At 37.0% G+C, this 19,117-nt stretch overlaps 1 protein-coding gene and 1 non-coding gene across 3 annotated transcripts in view; one reads left to right on the top strand and one right to left on the bottom strand.

Moving 5' to 3' along the window:
• Fancd2 (FA complementation group D2) overlaps positions 1–19,117 on the top strand; it is a 57,937-nt gene that overhangs the window by 23,664 nt on the left and 15,156 nt on the right. Inside the window, exons 19-32 of one of the 2 annotated variants that reach the window (XM_048787099.1) lie at positions 2,257–2,366; positions 4,350–4,407; positions 5,390–5,509; positions 5,917–5,990; positions 6,292–6,438; positions 7,112–7,212; positions 7,648–7,763; positions 9,687–9,795; positions 11,788–11,898; positions 12,158–12,270; positions 13,265–13,408; positions 14,568–14,690; positions 15,722–15,850; positions 15,963–16,081. In XM_048787099.1, the coding sequence (XP_048643056.1) occupies positions 2,257–2,366; positions 4,350–4,407; positions 5,390–5,509; positions 5,917–5,990; positions 6,292–6,438; positions 7,112–7,212; positions 7,648–7,763; positions 9,687–9,795; positions 11,788–11,898; positions 12,158–12,270; positions 13,265–13,408; positions 14,568–14,690; positions 15,722–15,850; positions 15,963–16,081 (1,574 nt within the window). The remainder of the gene's footprint in view (positions 1–2,256; positions 2,367–4,349; positions 4,408–5,389; positions 5,510–5,916; positions 5,991–6,291; positions 6,439–7,111; positions 7,213–7,647; positions 7,764–9,686; positions 9,796–11,787; positions 11,899–12,157; positions 12,271–13,264; positions 13,409–14,567; positions 14,691–15,721; positions 15,851–15,962; positions 16,082–19,117) is intronic. The other variant, XM_048787100.1, reaches the window with a different exon arrangement.
• Positions 15,341–15,444, bottom strand: LOC125611764. Its single transcript, XR_007342018.1, has one exon. It is a non-coding gene; the product is annotated as a U6 spliceosomal RNA (small nuclear RNA).

A 19,117-nucleotide genomic window follows, 5' to 3' on the forward strand; every position in this document is an offset into this window, starting at 1 on the left:
CCCCCCCTCTCCCTTCTCCCCCCTCTCTATATAAATAAATTAAGAGCAGTTAGGTTGGAATTATAACTCCTAGTGATTTTGTATCTTTAGTGCCACCTTGTGGTGGTAATCTGTATTGGACTATAGTTTGAACAACCAGTGCTTCTTAATTAAAAAAATATTTTGGCAAGATAATATATACATGTGATACAAAATTCAAGATGTATAGAAGGCGGCTGGGGCTGTAGCTCAGTGACAAAGCACTTGCCTAGCATGTGTGAGGCACTGGGTTTGATCCTTAGCACCACATAAAAATTAAAATAAATTCTGTGCATTTACAACTACAAAAAAAATTTAAAAAAAAAACCAAAGTGTATAGAAGATATATAGTAAAAAATAACTCCCTCTCTCCCAGTATTCTAGGCATCTGAATTGTCTTTCTAATGACAGTATCCCTATTATATCTTTCTGAGAATTCTGAGCATTTACAAATTTGTGTTTATCTGTGGTCTTCCCCTCCCTCCTCTTATTCTATGTCTTTGCTTTTTGCATTTAGAAGACTATATTGGAGATTTCTTCATTATCAATGATGTAAAACTACTTCATTATTTTTATTTTTTATAAGGTATTGATTCTATTTTATATATATTTATTTTTTAGTTGTAGTTAGACACAATATCTTTATTTTATTTATTTTTATATGGTGCTGAGGATTGAACCCAGGGCCTCACACTCTACTGCCAACTGAACCCAAGCACTCTACTGCCAACCCCCTTCATTATTTTTATTTTTATTTTTTTAATTTTATTGTTGGTTGCCTTCATTATTTTTAAATTAGTAAAATATACTTAACATAAAATTTACCATTTTAACAGTTTTTAGGTGAATAATTCAGTGGCATGAGATCATCATGATAGGGCAAATAAGCCAGAGAAAGGAGAAGATGCTGGAATGGCACAGCAAAAGAATCTATGGGTGCTGGGTTAAAAAAAAACAAAACTAGACCAGGAGGGATTCTATCATTTACTGTGTGATCTTCAGCAAATTGTTTCATCTCTCTGAGTTTCAAATTTTTCCTCTAAAATGGAAAAGATTGCTTTAAGGATTGGAGACAAATTATAAAAAATTTCTAGAACATTACCTGGCTCAGAAAGACAAGTATTGAATGTTTTTTCTCATGTGGAATATAGGGGAAAATTTTAAAAAGATCATGAAAGTAGAAGGGAGTCTGATTAGAGAAGGTAGAAAGGGAGCAGGGAGGGGAAGGGGGCTAATGGGGATGGAAATGATCAAAATGTGTTATATTTATGTATGAAAAGGCTACAGTGTAACCATTTATGTGCATAAAAACAAAGAGCAAACATTTCCTCTGATTTTAGGAGTTTCTCATCATCCCAAATAGAAATCTTTTACTCTTTAGCCAATAATTTTATATTTCCCTGCTCTCAGCACCTCCTAATCTCTAAACCACTGTCTATGGATTTGTCTATTCCAGATACCTCATATAAGTGGAATCATACAATATTTGTCTTTATGTGTCTGGCTTATTTCACTTGGTATAATGTCTTAAAGGTTTGTCTATGTTGTAGGATATGTCAAGACTCACTCTTTTTTTTTTTAATATTTATGTTTTGGTTGTTGTTGGACACAATACCTTTATTTTATTTATTTATTTTTGTGTGGTTCTGAGGATCGAACCTAGGGCTCGCATGAGCTAGGCAAGCACTCTATCACTGAGCCACAACACCAGCCCCCAGAATTAACTGTTTATTATAGCTGTATAATCAATTTTATATATACCACAGTTTATTTCATTTATTGATGGACACTTGGGTGGTTTCTACCTCTGGCTATTTGAATAATGCTATTATGAACATTGGTATACATTTGTTTTAGTTTCTATTTTTTGGATGTATACTTAGGAATAGAATTGCTGGGTCATTTGGTGATTTATAATATTTTGAGGAAGCCAGGAACAGGGACATAACCATATAGAACATCCACCATGGTGATAATAACAGTTTGTTATTGAATGTCTATCATGTGCCAGGCAGTGTTCTAGAAATTTTTTATAATTTGTCTCTAATCCTTAAAGCAATCTTTTCCATTTTATAGAGAAAAATTTGAGACTCAGAGAGATTAAACAATTTGCTGAAGATCACATAGTAAATGACAGAACCCTTCCTACTCTAGTTTTCTTTTAAGCTCAGCATCCGTAGATTCTTTTGCTGTGCCATTCCAGCATCTTCATCTTTCTCCATCTTTCTCTCATTGCAGGATGACATGCATCTGGTGGTACGGAAGCAGCTCTCTAGCACCATATTTAAGTATAAACTTATTGGTATTATTGGTGCTATCACCATGGCTGGTGTCATGGCGACAGACAGGTATGCGTGAAGATTCTGACTTGTGTGTCTCAAGATCCATCAATCAAGTTGCTGCCTTAGAAAATAAAATGTTACTTTGTGCTTTAACAGTAGACATTAAAGCTGATAGAAACCAGGTGCAGTGTTGTACACCTGTAATTCTAGCTTCTTGGAGGCTGAAGAAAGACAAGGCTAGCCTGGGCAACTTAGTGAGATCCTGTCTCAAAAGATTAAAGGGAGAGCCAGGCATGATGGCACACACCTGTAATTCCAGTGGCTTGGGAGGCTGAGTCAGGAGGATCATGAGTTCAAAGCCAACCTCAGCAATAGTGAGGTGTTTAGTAACTCAGTGAGACCCTATTTCTAAATAAAAATACAAATAGGGTTGAGGATGTCCTCAGTGGTTGAGTGCTCCTGAGTTCAATTTCCAGTACCAAAAACAAACAAAAAAATTAAAGTGGACTGAGGATGTGGCTCACTGGTAGAGCGATTACTTGTGTGAGGCACTGGGTTTGCTTCTCAGCATCGCATATAAATAAATGAATAAAATAAAGGTCCATCAACAACTAAAAATTAATTAATTAAAAGGGCTGCAGAAATAGCTTAGTGGTATGGTGCTCCGGTTTCATGCCCCAGTACTGGGGGTCATAAGAGAAGTTAACTAATGTCTTTTGCTACTTTTCTATCTTCCCTTCTAATCTTGACTATGTATACCATATATAATATTTACAGAATTGTGATCAAAGTCATTATATTTTGTTGGTTAAACACTAGGAATTGGGACTGTAGTTCAGTGGTAGGGTTCTTGCCTAGCATGGGTGAAACATTGTCTTTGATTCTTAGCACCACATAAATAAATAAAGTCATGTTACCCCTCTTCAAAAAAAAAAAAAAAAAACCACCTAGAAATTGCCCAGAGATACAGTTCTAGAAGTCTTTCATTAAAAAAAAAAAAAAAAGGAGAAATTTGATCTTCCTGCAATGTATTTTTTTTCTGTATCTGCTCCTCACGTAGGCAGTGAATCGTGCAGGTCTACATTGCTGTGTTAATTCTGTCTAAAACTTCATGTTTGGTATGAATAAGGTCTTCCTTGTAGATTTCCTCCCTTTTTGCTCCCGGATTGTAACATCTAAAGTCATGTTGGATTTGGGGTTTGATAACGGTGTTGCCATTTCAAACTGACATTAGTTTAATTCATGCTTTTTGGAATTATTTATCAGAAATTCCCAAGACCCCAGGATACATCCTTAGAATCAACATTAATAATCTGAAGAGGCCTCATTGTGTATTGGTTAAGAATTTATTCACTGAAGCCACACTGCTTGCCTGGAGTCAAATCCTGGCTTCTTTGTGTACTAGCTGAATGATCTTGGGCAAGTTACCTCACATCTGTGAAATGAGGACAATAATAATATTTAGTTCATAGTTACTGAATGTATTAAGTGGTTAGAGCAGTGTCCAGCACATAGTGTACACTTAAGAAGTGTTTGCCTTCAGCAGGCATGGTGGTTCACATCATAGTTCCAGCTACCCAGGAGGCTGAGACAGGAGGATCACTTCAGGCCAGGGGTTTAAGAGGCCAGCCTGAGTCAACATAGGTAGATCCAATCTAAAGAGAAAAAAAAAAGTACTTGCCCTTATTTGTATTATTTTTACTAATTTTCTGTGCCCTTAAAAAAAAATGTATGAGCTGGGTGTGTTGGCGCCTACCAAGATCTTAGCACTTGGGGAACAGAGACAGGAGGATTACGTAAGCCCAGAAGTTTAAGACCAATCTGGGCAACATAGTGAGACTGCCTTCCACATCCCAAGCCAAAACAAAACAAAAATCATAAAAATATATATTAGATAGCTGTCCTTTGCTCTAATCCACATTTTTGTGGACAAAATAATACTCCTCCATGCCTTCATAAACTTTTATCTTCTGCCTCAGGGAAGGCAGGGTTCTTAAACTTGTAAATAAATAAAATTTTACAAAATGAAACTAAAATTCTTGTTTCTAGAATTATATCTGCTTTGACCCAAAGGAGAGATGACCTGAACAATGAGCAGTGTACACAGGTGAGTTTGTGCAGTATAGTCAAATATATTTATGAGTAATATGAATTGTTTCTCATTACTGTCAGTTGACTAGAAAGAGTACTTGTTTTTAATAATTTGATTTCCTGAACTCATACCTCTTATGATGTTTACCATTATCGGCACACTTAGAATCTATTGATATAGACCCTATTTCTGTATCTGTTTAATCTCTCCAATTAAACTATAAATTTTAAAAAAAATTTTTTTAGTTGTAGTTGGACACAATGCCTTTATTAATTAATTTATTTATTTTTATGTGGTGCTGAGGATTGAACCTAGGGCCTTTCATATGTTAGACGAGCACTCTACTATTGAGCCATAACCCCAGCCCCTAAACTATAAATTCTTACCAAGAACAATGAGCCATGTTTAAAGAGTAGCAGGGTGGTTCCGTGTTAGATCGTTTACCTGGTGTGTACAAGGCCCTGGGTTCCATCCCCAGCATAGCCAAAAATGAAAAAGAGTTGCAGGTTGGTTGGAGTATAGGGGATAATAAGTGTACTTAAATCTAATTCAGAGGGAGCCATGGTTATAGTTCAGTGGTAGAGACTTGCCTAGCCCATGTGAGGAATTGGATTCAATCCTCAACACCACATAAAAATAAATAAACAAATAAATAAAAAGGTATATAAAAAAATAAGCTAGTTCAGAGATAGAAAACATAGGGATGTGAATATCAGATATTTTTATTTTACTTTTTAAGCAGAGGTAATCCTTAAGTTTTCTTAGCATAGAATTGAAATAATTGTAGCTTTTGCTTTAGAAAAAATTAATGAGACTGCATATGTCTTATGTATTGGAGAAAGTATGTGACTAGATAGAGACAGACTAGTCAGGAGGCTCAGGAAAACCTCAAGTGAGAGGTAGAGCTTTGCCATTAATGTTGGAAGGAGCTTGATATTGAATGGAGTAAATGGAGCTTAGGGAGGGGTGAAGCATTCATTCTCTTCCACCACTCCAGGTGACCTCCTTGTTGCAGTTGGTTCATTCCTGTAGTGAGCAGTCTCCTCGGGCCTCTGCACTTTATTATGATGAGTTTGCCAACCTAATCCAAGAAGGGAAACTAACTCCAGAAACCTTGGTAAGGCTGTGGCTTTTCTTAAATCAGTAAAGCATGAGAGCCTCAAATTCTGTCTGTTATAGTGTGAAAATAGATTATTCTGTGAGTTCTCCCACATTTTAATGGAAAGGCTGTTCTACCCTTCCCTGTTTCAGGGCTCTCCTCTGATGCCTCCTTCTCATGATAATAGTTACGAAGAGGAGGAGGAGGAGAATTGATGGAGGTGTTGATAGACATCATTCGTTTGAGAGCCCTATTCTATGCCAAGTACTCGGCTAAGCACTTTCTATGCATTCTGTCTTTCCTACTTTCTCCTTTTTAGAAATGAGGAACTGAGGCTTAGAAAGGTTAACAATCATTTGTCTAGGGAAAGTACATCTCTATCACAAGTACATCCTGAACTACTGTTTCTTTTTTGTTTCCTGAAGGAATGGATTGGACCAACTGTCTTTAATGATTTCCAAGATGCCTTTGTGGTGGATTTCTGTGTTGTTCCAGAAGGGTAAGAATTGGTTTGGTAGTAGTGGTAAAGAAGTTGCCTCAGTTCAATCAGTAACTGTTGCAAACTTCAGAATACCCTTGACCTCAGCCAAATCTGCCCACTCCCTCTGCTTCTTTCCTCCAAGCCCCCAACAGTCCTGCACCCCCAACTCCAGAATTGCTAAGATTGCTCACTTGTTCTATTCCCCATTTCTAACTTTTCTCCATAGTACTTTTGTTTGAAATTGGCTTGTTCTAGTGGTTTCTCTTATAACCTTACTTAATCCTGAGCTTGAGCATCAGCTTCTGGGTTCTCTTCACAGTGACTTTCCGTTTCCTGTGAAAGCTCTCTATGGTCTGGAAGAATATGATACTCGTGATGGGATCGTCATCAACCTCCTGCCACTGCTATTTTCTCAGGAATTTGAAAAAGAGGGAAGTCAAATGACTTCACAGGAACCAGGCAAAAAGTCAGTACAAGTTTTCTTTTCTATAACCTCTGTTGATATTTTGAATGTTTATAGGAAATGCCCATAGTTTTTTCCATCTGAGGAAAGCTTGAGTCAAACAACTTGATTCCAAGGGGCTGGGATTTTTAGCTCAGTGGTGGAGCATTTGCCTAACACTTATGAGCTACCAGGTTCGATCCTCAGCACCACATAAAAATAAATAACAGTTATTATGTCCATCTATAACTAAAAAATAAAATATTTTAAAAAAAAGACTTTATTCCAAAAGAGATGGTATTTGGAGGGAATAGAGAGACTGGAAGAGTTTTTGTTTTTTTCTTGGATCCTAGAGTTGAGATTTGTGTTGCCTGTCTGAGAGCCAACAGACATTCCAGTGAGGCTATTTTCTCTATTCATTATTTCTTTCTTTCCTCTCATGAATATCTTGGCTACCTCTGTCTCTGTCACACCTTCCTTGATCTCAGTTCTGCTTCACGTTCATTCCACATACTCCCCACCTTCCTATAATTTAGGTGATTGTTTGCTGAGCATTCTTGCCATTGGGAAAAATGGCAAGAAAGTAGACATTTATTGTGGGCAAACTTTTTAATTATAAACTTGAGCTCCTAATAGGCTTGGACTGACATAACTGTGACAATAGAGTGTGTTCTAGCAGTGGGTTTTTCTTTCCCAGATTGGTGTCTCCGTTGTGCCTGGCTCCCCATTTCCGGTTATTGAGACTTTGTGTGGCAAGACAACATAATGGAAACCTGGAGGAGATTGATGGTCTCTTAGGTATAGGAGAAAGCTCTCAGATCCTTTCTTCTTTGTGACCTTTTGGTATACATAGACAAGGACCATACCAGTACATGGTGTATGTGGAAAGCAATTTTCTAACTTCATAGAGTGGTATAGCAATAATGATGGGATTCCAGAGACAAAATAGTCTGAATGGAATCCCATATGTTAATAGATCAATTGTTGTTGTAGTTTCATATTACTTCCTAGTGTTTCTGTCCATAATTCTTATAGAAACTTCCTAATTATATTTGTTGTTTGCTGTGTAATATCCAAGTATTTTTTTGAAACTAGTATGGAAGTATTTTTTGAGGTGAATCAAAGCTTGACCCTCAAATATGAAATAAGGTGAAAAGTTAGTAATCCAGGGGCACAACCAGATTTTTTTGGTTTAAGCTAAAGGTGTTGGAAATATTTTTTCTTCTCCCTCAGATTGTCCTATATTCCTTACTGACTTGGAGCCTGGAGAGAAGCTGGAGTCCATGTCTCTCAAGGAGCATTCCTTCATGTGTTCACTCATATTTCTTACCCTCAACTGGTTCCGAGAGGTGAGCAGAGTTGCTAGGATATTTCACCTATTGTCCATTGTTTTTTTCAAAACAAAACTGTTTTCTTGGCTCTCATAAGACTCCCTGAAAAGTCTCCACCAAGCACTAATGCCTGTGTGCCTCTCTAGCTATTACATCCCACATCTCACTACTCTCCAATTCTGTGTACTTCTTCAACTCACTAAATCAAAGTACTTTGCTCATGTAGCCCAGCTTTGCCTCCTCCCAGCCTCCTCTGCTGAGAATGAACTCTTCACATCTCCACTGTGGAAATGATGCGTATTTTAGCATAGGCATGTGCTGTTGTTTGGAATAAATGAGATGAGTGCTGGTAGTTTCCCTTCCTTCAGAACATGTTTGTGTTTGACAGCAGTGGCAACATCTTTACTACCCTCTCACTGACTTTCCCTTGCATTTTATTTCAGAGAATGTTTGTGCGCTTGAATGAACTTAAATTTGATTGTCACAGTTTTATTTTGATATGGGCAGGAGAGGTGTTTGACCTCGTTTTACACATAGGGTTTCATGTACAGAGTGCAAAGTCATTAAAATGTTTAAGTGCTGAGATGATTTCTTTATGTTATTTAATTCATACAACAACTATATTTGTATTTTATGGTTGAAGAAATAAAATCTCAGAAAAGTTAGATTGAGCCAAGGTCACAGCTAGTAAGTAGCAGAGTAAGACTTGTATCACTAGAATTTGTGTTCTCCAGCTATTCTCCTTTTTTTTATAAAGTAGTATAAAGTAGAACTAGGATTAAAAGTCATCTTTCTTGTGTTTTAGCCTAGGGATATGTTTTCCTCTGTACCACTTTGTTGAGAATAGTTACATTATTGACTTTGTTAATCAGCTTTCCATCACTATTAACAAAATACTTGAGAAGATTAACTTTGAGAAAAGGTTTATTTTAATTCATAGTTTTTGAGATTCCGGTCCATTCAGTTGCAGCACTGCTTTGAGCATGTGATAGTGCAGCACATTATGATAAGGAGCATGTGGTGGACCCCCCATAGCTAGGAATCAAAAGATGAAGAAACGGGGGTCCCATAAGTCCCTTCAAAGGCACACCCTCTGATGTCCACAGAACCTTCCCTGAGGCCCCACCTCTAAAAGGCTCTACCCCTCCCAATAGCACCATACTTGGGGAGATGTGAGCTATTTTTTTCCCCTTTCTTTCTCTTTTTTTTTTTTTTGTAGTGCTGAGGATTGAACCTAGGGCCTTGCATATACTAGGGAAGCACTTTACCACTGAGTCAAATCTGCAAGCCTATTTTTTTCTTTAAAGAAACTTTTTTTTGTTTTGTTTTTAAGTTGCAGTTTGACATTTATTTATTTTTATGTGGTGCTCAGGATCAAACCCAGTGCCTCGCACACGCTAGACAAGTGCTCTAATGCTGAGCCACAACCCCAACCCTACAGACCCATTTTTTTTTTTTTTAAAGAGAGAGGAGAGAGAGAGAGAGAATTTTTTTAATNGGGAGGGAGGGAGAGAGAGAGAGAGAGAGAGAGAATTTATTTATTTATTTTTAGTTTTTCGTCGGACACAACATCTTTGTTTGTACGTGGTGCTGAGGATCGAACCCGGGCCGGCCGCACGCATGCCAGGCGAGCGCGCTACCGCTTGAGCCACATCCCCAGCCCCAGACCCATTTTTTATTTAGGATCTTGCCAAGCTGCCCAGGCTGGTTTCCAACTTGTGATTCTCCTGCCTCAACCTCCCAATTCGCTGGTATTACAGTCATGAGCCACTGTGACTGACTACCACATTAGCCTTTTGGGGATATTCATGATCCAAACTGTAGCACAGACTAAATTCACAGATATGCTGCTTAGTGACATCTTTCAGATCTGGGAAATAATGCAAATAAGATTGAAATCTAAAAAGTTCAAAGGATGAAAATGTAGTTTGCACTTTGCAGGTTGTAAATGCCTTCTGCAGACAGACATCACCTGAGATGAAGGGGAAGGTGCTCTCTCGATTAAAGAACATTGTAGAACTGCAGGAAATTCTGGAAAAGTACTTAGCAGGTAAGGAAGTCCTATATTGGTAGCCCTAGTAAGGTCAGTGGCAAGGAAATAAGGAACTAAGCTATTGAGCCTGGCTCAGTGACAGCAGTTTCCTATACCTCTAGATCAAGAAGGATGTGTGCTCAACAAATTTTTATTTTTATTTTTTAGTTGTAGTTGGATACAATATCTTTATTTATTTTTATGTGGGGCTGAGGATCAAAGCCAGTGCCTCACACGTGTGAGGCAGGTGCTCTACCACTGAGCTATAGCCCCAGCCCTGAACAAAATTTTTGATGAGTACTTCTGTTTTTCTCTGAGAGATCCTATTGCTTAAGGAAATAAAATATAAAAGGAAATAAAATATAAAAAATTATGTGCCTTGCATGTGCAAGGCCCTGGGTTTAATCTGTAGTAGTGCCCAAAAAACTATTTTATATAAAACATTGGTTGGGCTATTTAAAGTTACTTTGCTACTTTAAAATTTATTTATTTATTTATAAGCATAAGCAGAAAATTACTTAAGAAAGTAAGGAGTGCTAAGTGTGGGCTTTCTCAAGAGTAAGAAGCCAGGGCCGGGGTTGTAGCTCAGTGGTAGGACGCCTGCCTAACACATGTGAGGCTCTGGATTTGATCCTTAGCACCACATAAAAGTAAATAAATAAAACAAAGGTATTTTGTCTATCTACTACTAAACAAAATTAAAAAAAAAAAACAACAAGAAGCCTATTTATTTATTTATTTATTTTTGCAGTGCTTGGAATTAAACCCAGGGACACTCTGCTACTGAGTTATGCCCCAGCTCTCTCTCTCTCTCTTTTTATAAAAAAATATTTATTTTTAGTTATAGGTGGATACAATATCTTCATTTTATTTTTATGTGGTGCTAAGGATGGAACCCAGTGCCTCACGCATGGCAGGTGAGCGCTCTACCTCTGAGCCATAGCCCCAGCCTGGCCCCAGCTCTTTTTAAAGTTTTAATTTATGTTATTATGTTAGTCTTGCTAAGCTGCCTAGGCTGGCCTCAAACTTGTGATCCTTCAGCGTCAGCATCTGAGTAGCTGGGAATATAGATAGACATGTACCACTGTACCAAGCTACTTTGCTGTTTTGGATGTTAAACTTCCAGTGACCTTTTGCCTTCTTAAACATAGTCATGAGGGCTGGGGATGTGGCTCAAACAGCAGTGCATGCGCCTGGCATGCATGCGGCCCAGGTTCGATCCTCAGCACCGCATACAAAGATGTTGTGTCCGCCGAAAACTAAAAAATAAATATTAAAAAATTCTCTCTTTCTCTCTCTCTCTCTCTTAAAAAAATAAAACAAACAAACAAAAAAAAAAAAACATAGTCATGAACCAGGAGTAAGGATTAAGACCTTGCCGGGTGTGATAGCATGACTGTAAACTCAGCTACTTCATAGGCTCAGGGTAGCCTGGGCAACTTAATGAGCCCCTATCTCAAATAAAAAGGACTAGGAGTTATTAGCAGAACATTCCTGGGTTTAATCCTCATCAGTACCCCTCCCACACACACACAATAAATAAATTTATGTATACATAAAGACCTCTTCATACCTTTTGATTATTAAATAAACTGGTTGGAAGTTCTAGCTTGATTTCTCTGAAGAAAATATGAAGCCTCCCTTAAATTTCATCTAAAATAAATGGGTATAAAGCAAACTGCTGTGTGATCAAATGTTATTAATATTGTTAGGTTTTAAATGTTAGTCTGTTTATTTTTAGTCCTTATCTGTTTGGTTATTTTATATCATCATTTAGAATGGTTTTATGTTAATTGATCATTATCAATCATGGTAATATAATTTTCCTGTAAGTTCTCTGGCCATTTGCTTATGAAAACAATATCAGTTGACTTAAATGTGTCTTACAAAAATTCACTGCTATAATTGGTAATTTTAGAAATTGGTTTTTAGCCAAGTGGGTGGTTGCATCCCATGTCTGATGGTGATATATGGTTGGTATACATTGGGCTTCTGCCTGCTCTATTTCAGTTACCCCAGACTATGTTCCTCCTCTTGCAAACTTTGACTTGGAAACTTTAGATGTAATACCTCATAGCAATTCTGCTGCTTCAGCAAAAAACAGAAAAACAGGAAAGATAGGTGAGTATATTCTTTTGTCTTACCGCTATCTGAGCCACGTTGAATTAACCCAAGAGGTTATATATTGAGGCATCAGTAATTGGAAAGATGATGTAATTAAACCTCTTTGTTAGTAGGCTTATAAATGTACTATAATTTGGTCATAAAATTAACTTCTTTTACCTGTAGGTAGTGTTCAAAAGTTATTTCTTGAGAGCAGAAATATTTGGCAAAGCATGTGTTTTGATTCTTGAGTTTCTTTTTCTCTTTGAAACACAAGGAGGAAGGAAACGAAAAGCAGATGGCAGCAAAGCACCCTCCCCTGACACACTTTCAAAAGAGGATAATTCAGAATGTGATGCTGTGCCAACTGGTAGAAGCCAGCTAGAGAAGGTATTGGAGTGGTGGGTGTGTGACAAAGGTGTGCAGCAGCCCAGTAAGATCTTTAGAGAGCCGGCTTTATTCTCCCAGCCCTTGGAGGACTCTCTGAATAACAAAATTCAAATTATACTCCTAAATCCTCTTGCCTCCCACATACTTAGTTATTTTCCCTAATTATTTTCTTGCATGTTTTACTTCCCTTGTTCTGTACCCCAGTGGTACTTGAATTCTCTCTCATAGCAATTATCAAGTTGTCAGTCTTTTAAAATTATATTTCTTAAGCTCCTTCTCATTCTGACCCCAGATTATCAATTTCTCAATGAATTGAGATAACTTGAAATGCTTTAGACAGTTTCTGGTAATTGATTAGTACCAGAACTTTGTACTATTCATGGAATGGTTTTCATGTATTTGTGAAATTGCCTGAACCATGTGGAACCCAATTATTTCTGTTTTTCAGTTACCACTTTTTAATGTAATTTATTATGTATGATTCCAATAATTTTTCTATGGTTGGTATTAATGTCTATATTTAATACATGAGGCAACTAAGACCCAAGGAGGATGAGTAACCTGCCCAAGGTCACACAGTAAGTGCTTGAGCTAGGAGTTGAAGCCAGATCATATTGCCCTAAGCTCATATTTTTCTTTACCAAATTATAATGTCATGATCTGCTTAATATTATCCCTAAGCAGAAGCCAACCAAGAGTCTTGATGTTGACTTATATTTCCACATGAAATTAAGTGCTCTGCCTTAGAATATTTAGGGATTTTTGTGAAAAGAAGGTGATGATGTAATGGAAATGTAAATTTTTGCATAAAATTAATGTGTATTTGCACTTTGGAATCTTCTTTAAAAATTAGATTGATACGGGGCTAGGAATGTGTAGTGTGTTGGTAGATAGTATCAATGGTTCCCCAGTACTGCCAAAAAAAAAAAAAAAAGTTAGATTAATACAGAAGACCTTTTTTTTATTCTCTTGGTTGCTGATACTTTCTTCCCAGGAGCTCACAGGGAAGGAAGGAAAAACATCAGTGTCACTACAGAATTACAGTGCATTTTTTCGAGAGGTGGACATTGAGGTCTTCTCTATTCTGCATTGTGGACTTGTGACCAAATTCATCTTAGATACTGAAATGAACACAGAAGTAAGTGACATACTGGGATCTTAGAAATTAATCATCTTTCACAAAATTCCTAGCTCTATTTTTATTTCAAAAAGAACACTGTGACATTGAAACACTGTGACATTGAAATTTTTAGAGGGCTGTGGGCAAGGCCCTGAGTTCAATTCCCACCACTGAAAAAAAGGAAAAAGAATGATGACTTCAAATGCCTTTGTATGTGAGAATAACAATGCGTATTTGTGCTCATCTTCTATGGTGTTATAGACTATAAAATATTGTGCTGATGTTATTCTTGACTTTAGGGTAATAAACTACTTAGTTTACTTTTGTAGAGGAGCACTGTTCTGGTTTATAGAGGTCAAAGCTGTGTTTACTTTTTTAGGATGTTGAATGTCCACTAATGTAGATAGTGGGAGTAAACTAGTACTTTTAGCATGATGCATGCTTTCAGATAGGTTATAATCTAATAGAGAAAGTAGAGATAACTAGCAGTACCTGTTCTATTGGTGGCCTATAATATATTAATGGTCTGAACTAAGTGTGTACAAAACTCTGATAAGAGAATGGTTTTTATAATAACAGATTTTTTTTTTTTACCTGATACTTGTAAGAATATAGGCACCTTCAGAATATGATTTATATATATATATTTTTTTTCATTTCTTGCTACATTAGTTTCCCCATGGAGATTCTCCATAAATGTGTGTTAAGTGAATAGTTGAAAGTGAGACTATTTCACCCTTTTCACCTATGGCAATGTAATATACTTTCCACCTATAGTTTATAATAGTAAAATATTAGGAAAAGAAGTATATTAGGTGCAGTTGCCTTGAGTTAAGTCATATTTTTATCATAGTATATTTAAGAGATACATCTTGGTTACACAGGTGGAAAAATACACAAAGGAATTTATTAGAGAAAAATTATGACTTCTAATGTATACTGTGTCTCAAATTCCTACTTTAATAACTTGAGAATTTGTTTTATTTTGGAAATGCTTGACTTTTTGATAAGTTGATAGAACACAACAGCCATTCTTTATACGAGATAGGGAAATTTTTTTCTTTTTTTTATTAGAAATTCAATTCTTCACCTGTTGGGAGGAATGTTTATGAAATGTATCAAAAATAAAATGACTAGGACATATCTGGAATTATTCCATCTTTCTTCTATGTCACAGGCTACAGAAGTTGTACAGCTTGGGCCTCCTGAGTTACTTTTCTTGCTGGAAGATCTCTCTCACAAGTTAGATAATATGCTGACACCATCCTTTACTAAGAGAAACCCCTTTCTCAAGGTTAGTGTAAGTACAAGTTTAGAACCTGGGTTCAGTGGATTTGGAAACAAAGCTTGTAGTGGTGAATAATTATCACTTTTTTTTGCATTGTGTTTGGGTCACTGGGTAAGATGGTGGCAGCCCTATTGCCAGATCATATTCACCTTGAATTGAAGGATTCTGGGACTAGCCTAGCACACATGAGGCACCAGGTCTGATAGCACTGCAAAAAAAAAAAAAAGGAAAAGAAATGGAAACCCAGAAAACACAAAAGATACCCATAATAAGACATTTATTTCTAAATTCCCTGAACATTCCTGAATTCTCATCTATGCACAGGTTTTGGGTTTTTTTGTTTTGGTTTGTGGTGCCAGTGGCTGAACCTGGGGACTCACAAATGACCAGGCAAGGGCTCTACCACTGAACTACACCTCCAGCCCTTAGGTTTTAGTTTTAACAGCCTCCTAAACTAAGCCTTAGTATCGTAATCAGCTGCCTAGAGAGGCCAGAACCTCAGGTGTGTACATAAGGTACAAATGTGGACCTGCTGGGGGAAGCAATTGATGATGCAAACAGTACAATGTGAAGGTCTTGGGTATCAGCACTTAAACATTGATACAGATAGTTACTTGATTCTTTGTACTATTTGTTCTAAATTTCTGTCTACCTAAATGATTTTTTTAATAGAACACTTCACAAATTTGTGTGTTATCCTTGTGCAGGGGCCATGCTAATCTCTGTATTGTTCCAGTTTTAGTATATGTACTGCCCAAGTGAGCACAGTGATTTCTACTTTTGTGTGAGTTTTATGTCTTTAGTTATGATGGGTCTGTACTTCTTGATCAGACACTATTCTTACTCTAGAAAGGTTAATCTCAGTCATTCAGAAATGGAGCAAGATTTTTATCCCTTTGCTGAATATAGTCTTAGACAAATAACTCATTTCTCCCACCCAGTCCTACTTAATGACATAAGTTTGACTAAACTCCATGAGGAACACGTAGATTCAGAAAAGATGTCTAACAGTTTCTTCCCTTATAACTCTGAATTTATTGTAGAATAAAGGAAACCGGAATATTGGATTCTCACATCTCCATCTGAAGTCTACCCCAGAAGTTGTTCATTGTGTTGTTCAACTGCTGACCCCGATGTGTAACCATCTGGAGAATATTCACAACTATTTCCAGGTCAGAAGACTATCTTATCCTTATAGAGACTTAAAAATCACCCAGTGAACTGGAGATTTCCTTTTCAAAGAAAAATTGAAGGGAAATTAGGACAATTCGTTTTTCTTTTTAGAGCTTAGTTGCCGAGGATCATGGTGAAGTTGATGGACCAGGAGTGAAGGCTCAAGAGCACCACATAATGGCTTCCTGTTATCAGAGGCTACTGCAGATTTTTCATGGGCTTTTTGCTTGGTGAGTGTATGGGAAGTATGATTATAGACAGAAATGAATGAATAAGTACTTAATTATACTTGATGATTAGGCGCTGGGATATAAATGGATAGGCCCCAAACTTTAGGTAACAATGGTGATTTAGTCTTTTTCATTTGCTCTTGCATCCTCTGGGTCTTATGGGGCCATTATCATTAACCTATTTGACAAATTGAATGACTTGCTGATTAGCTAATGATGACAAATCTGGCCATATTATTTCTTTTGTTTCCTGTCACAAATGTTCTATAATAACTTGGAAGACTGTTACTTAAAAAATTGTGGTAGAGTGCTCACCTAGCACGTGGGAGGCTCTGGGTTCGATTTTCTATACCACATTAAAAAAATAAACTAACAAAATAAAAGTATTGGATCCATCTACAACCAAAAAAGAAATTCTTTAAAAAAATTGTTTCTCAAAAAGTTGTAAATAAATCACAGATTTTGTGGTAAAGAACTGAACACAGTGTGAGCTAGGATATTTTTGGACACCATGGAAGCAGGTAATCAGGCCTTTAAAGGGTAGGTGGCCTTTGGGGAGGTTAACAAAAGAATTGAAAGGCACAGCATGGGTGAACATAGAAAAAAAGGATGTCTGTCCCATAAATTTGATTCCTCAGAGCTAGGTCCTGTCCCCTCTCTCTTTTCTATACAGGTTTTCTGGGTAGTCTTACCGAAGCTTAAAGTTATGCCAAATTTTATCCTCTGAGCTCTAGGCATTTATATTCAATTGCCTACTCAACACCCCCTTAAGATGTGTCAGTAAAACCTCAGACTCATCACATCCCAAGCAGAATGTGTCATCACTGTTCCTCCAGCTTTCTCTGGCTCTGTCAATGGTACCACTAGTTGTCTGAGCTCCAAATTAGGAGTTATTTTTTGTCCCTTCCTCTACTTTCTAACCTTTCTCTCTCCCACATGTGATCTCCAAATTCTGTTGACTTCATCTCTGGATAACATTTAGATAACCATCTGTCCTCTCTCCACTGCTGCTAGACTCCCATCATCTCCCACTTATACTAGATTAGTCTCACAGTTGGTTTCTTTGCCACTGTTTCTCCTGCCTGGGTCCATTCCTCACATACGAGTCACAATGATCTTCCCATCACAGACCTAATCTGATCTTGTCCTCGTTCTGGTCTCTGATTGCTGTTAGATTTTTCAAACTCTTTTGCCTAGTTTCTCAGGCTTTCTCCTGCCGCCTCCTGCTCCACCTGTTGTCTTTTCTTCTGCCTGTAGTCATATTGAATTCGAACTAATTCAGCACCCTACATGGCTTTCACCTAAAAGGCTTTACACATACTCATCCTCTGCCAGGATCCCCACACTTCTTGATCCTTACTCTTTTCTGACACATCTAATCTCCTGAGAGCTAACTTCACTTCTTCAGTGGCATTTTCTTTAGCCCTTAGACTAGGTAAACCTTTTTTATGCCCATCGAGTCCCACGTTCCTCCTACCACTTTTGTATCCTCTTATGATAAAACATCACATTTTTCAAAAAATGGCAATTCTTTTTTTTTTTTTTTTTTTAATAGTTTTTTAGTTCTTAATGGACCTTTATTTTTGTTTGTAGTGCTGAGAATCAAACCCAGGACTTCACACATGCTAGGCAAGTGTTCTACTGAGCCACAATTCAAGCCCCAAAACATCACATTTTTTATAATTACTTGTTCAGCTGTCTTCCCTGCTATACTTTGAGCTCCATGAAGGCAGATATCAGTCATTTTTGTATTCTCTATACTTAAAAGTAGTGCCTGACAACATATTTGTATAGACCATCAAGGAGATTTATTTATGACAGATGATAAATGAAAGGATGTTTGTTATTTTTAGTTATTAAGGAAATTCAAATTAAAAGCAACTTGGGGTGCAGCTCAGAGGAAGAGCACTGGTCTAGTGTTTACTAGTGAGGAATTGGGCTCAATCCCCAGCACCATAGAAAAGCACAGTGAGATAGTACAACACACTAGCATAGCAAAATGAAAAAAGATTTTATGCCATGTGTTGGTGAAAATGTGGATCAGCTGATATGCTCACTTGTTGCTGGTCTTACTTTGGAAAACAGTTTTGAAAGTTTCTTGAAAAGTTAAACAAATACCTACCATATGACCCAGTTGTTCTATCCCTATTGTATTTACCCCCCAAAAAATGAAAACACATGTTCACACAAAGTCTTATGCATGAATGTTTATAGTAGTATTATTCGTAATAGTTACAAAGTAGAAATAACCCAAATGTTGATCAATTGGTGAATGTATAAATAAATCATGATATATACATATGGGGGAATGCTACATGCAGCAACATGATAAATAAATATGCTAAATAAAAAGCAAGAATATAAGGAATCACAGTATTTGATTCCCTTTATATAAAATTCTAGAAAAAGCATATTTTGTAATGATGGAAAATTATCAGTTGAATAGCATTGGGCAGGAGGTTTGAAAGAGGAATGGATTACAAAGGAATGTAAGGAATCTTAGGGGAGTGATAGGTATATTCAGTATCTTCACTCTGGTGGTTTCATGAGTTTATAAATCAAATCTGATCAAATTCAGCATTTTAAATATATATAATTTATTATTCATCAGTTATACCTCAAAATGGTGGGGAGAAAACCTGACACATAGCCCTCAGAGTACATTTGTTGAAGGAAGGGCAAATAGCACTGGTGATGTGGAGAATGTTTCTATAGAAGATCTAGGGGTCACATTGTACTGAGCCTTGAAGGTCTTGCAGAATTTAAAAGTGCAGGGAAGCAGTTTGGAGTTCTGTGATCACAGCCATAATATAATGAAAGCATTTTAAGAAAATCTTTTTGGTAACAGTGTACAAGACAGTGGAAAAGGATGCAAAAAGATCAGCAGGTGGGGCTGGGGTTGTGGCTCAGTGGTAGAGCACTTGCCTAGCATGTGTGAGGTTCTGGGTTCGATACTCAGCACCACATATAAATAAATAAAGGTCTATTGACAACCCAAAAACACTAAAAAAAAAAAAAAAAAAAAAAAAAAAAATT

This window comes from Marmota marmota, unplaced genomic scaffold (assembly GCF_001458135.2).
Source record: "Marmota marmota marmota unplaced genomic scaffold, marMar, whole genome shotgun sequence".
Classification (NCBI taxonomy): domain Eukaryota; kingdom Metazoa; phylum Chordata; class Mammalia; order Rodentia; family Sciuridae; genus Marmota; species Marmota marmota.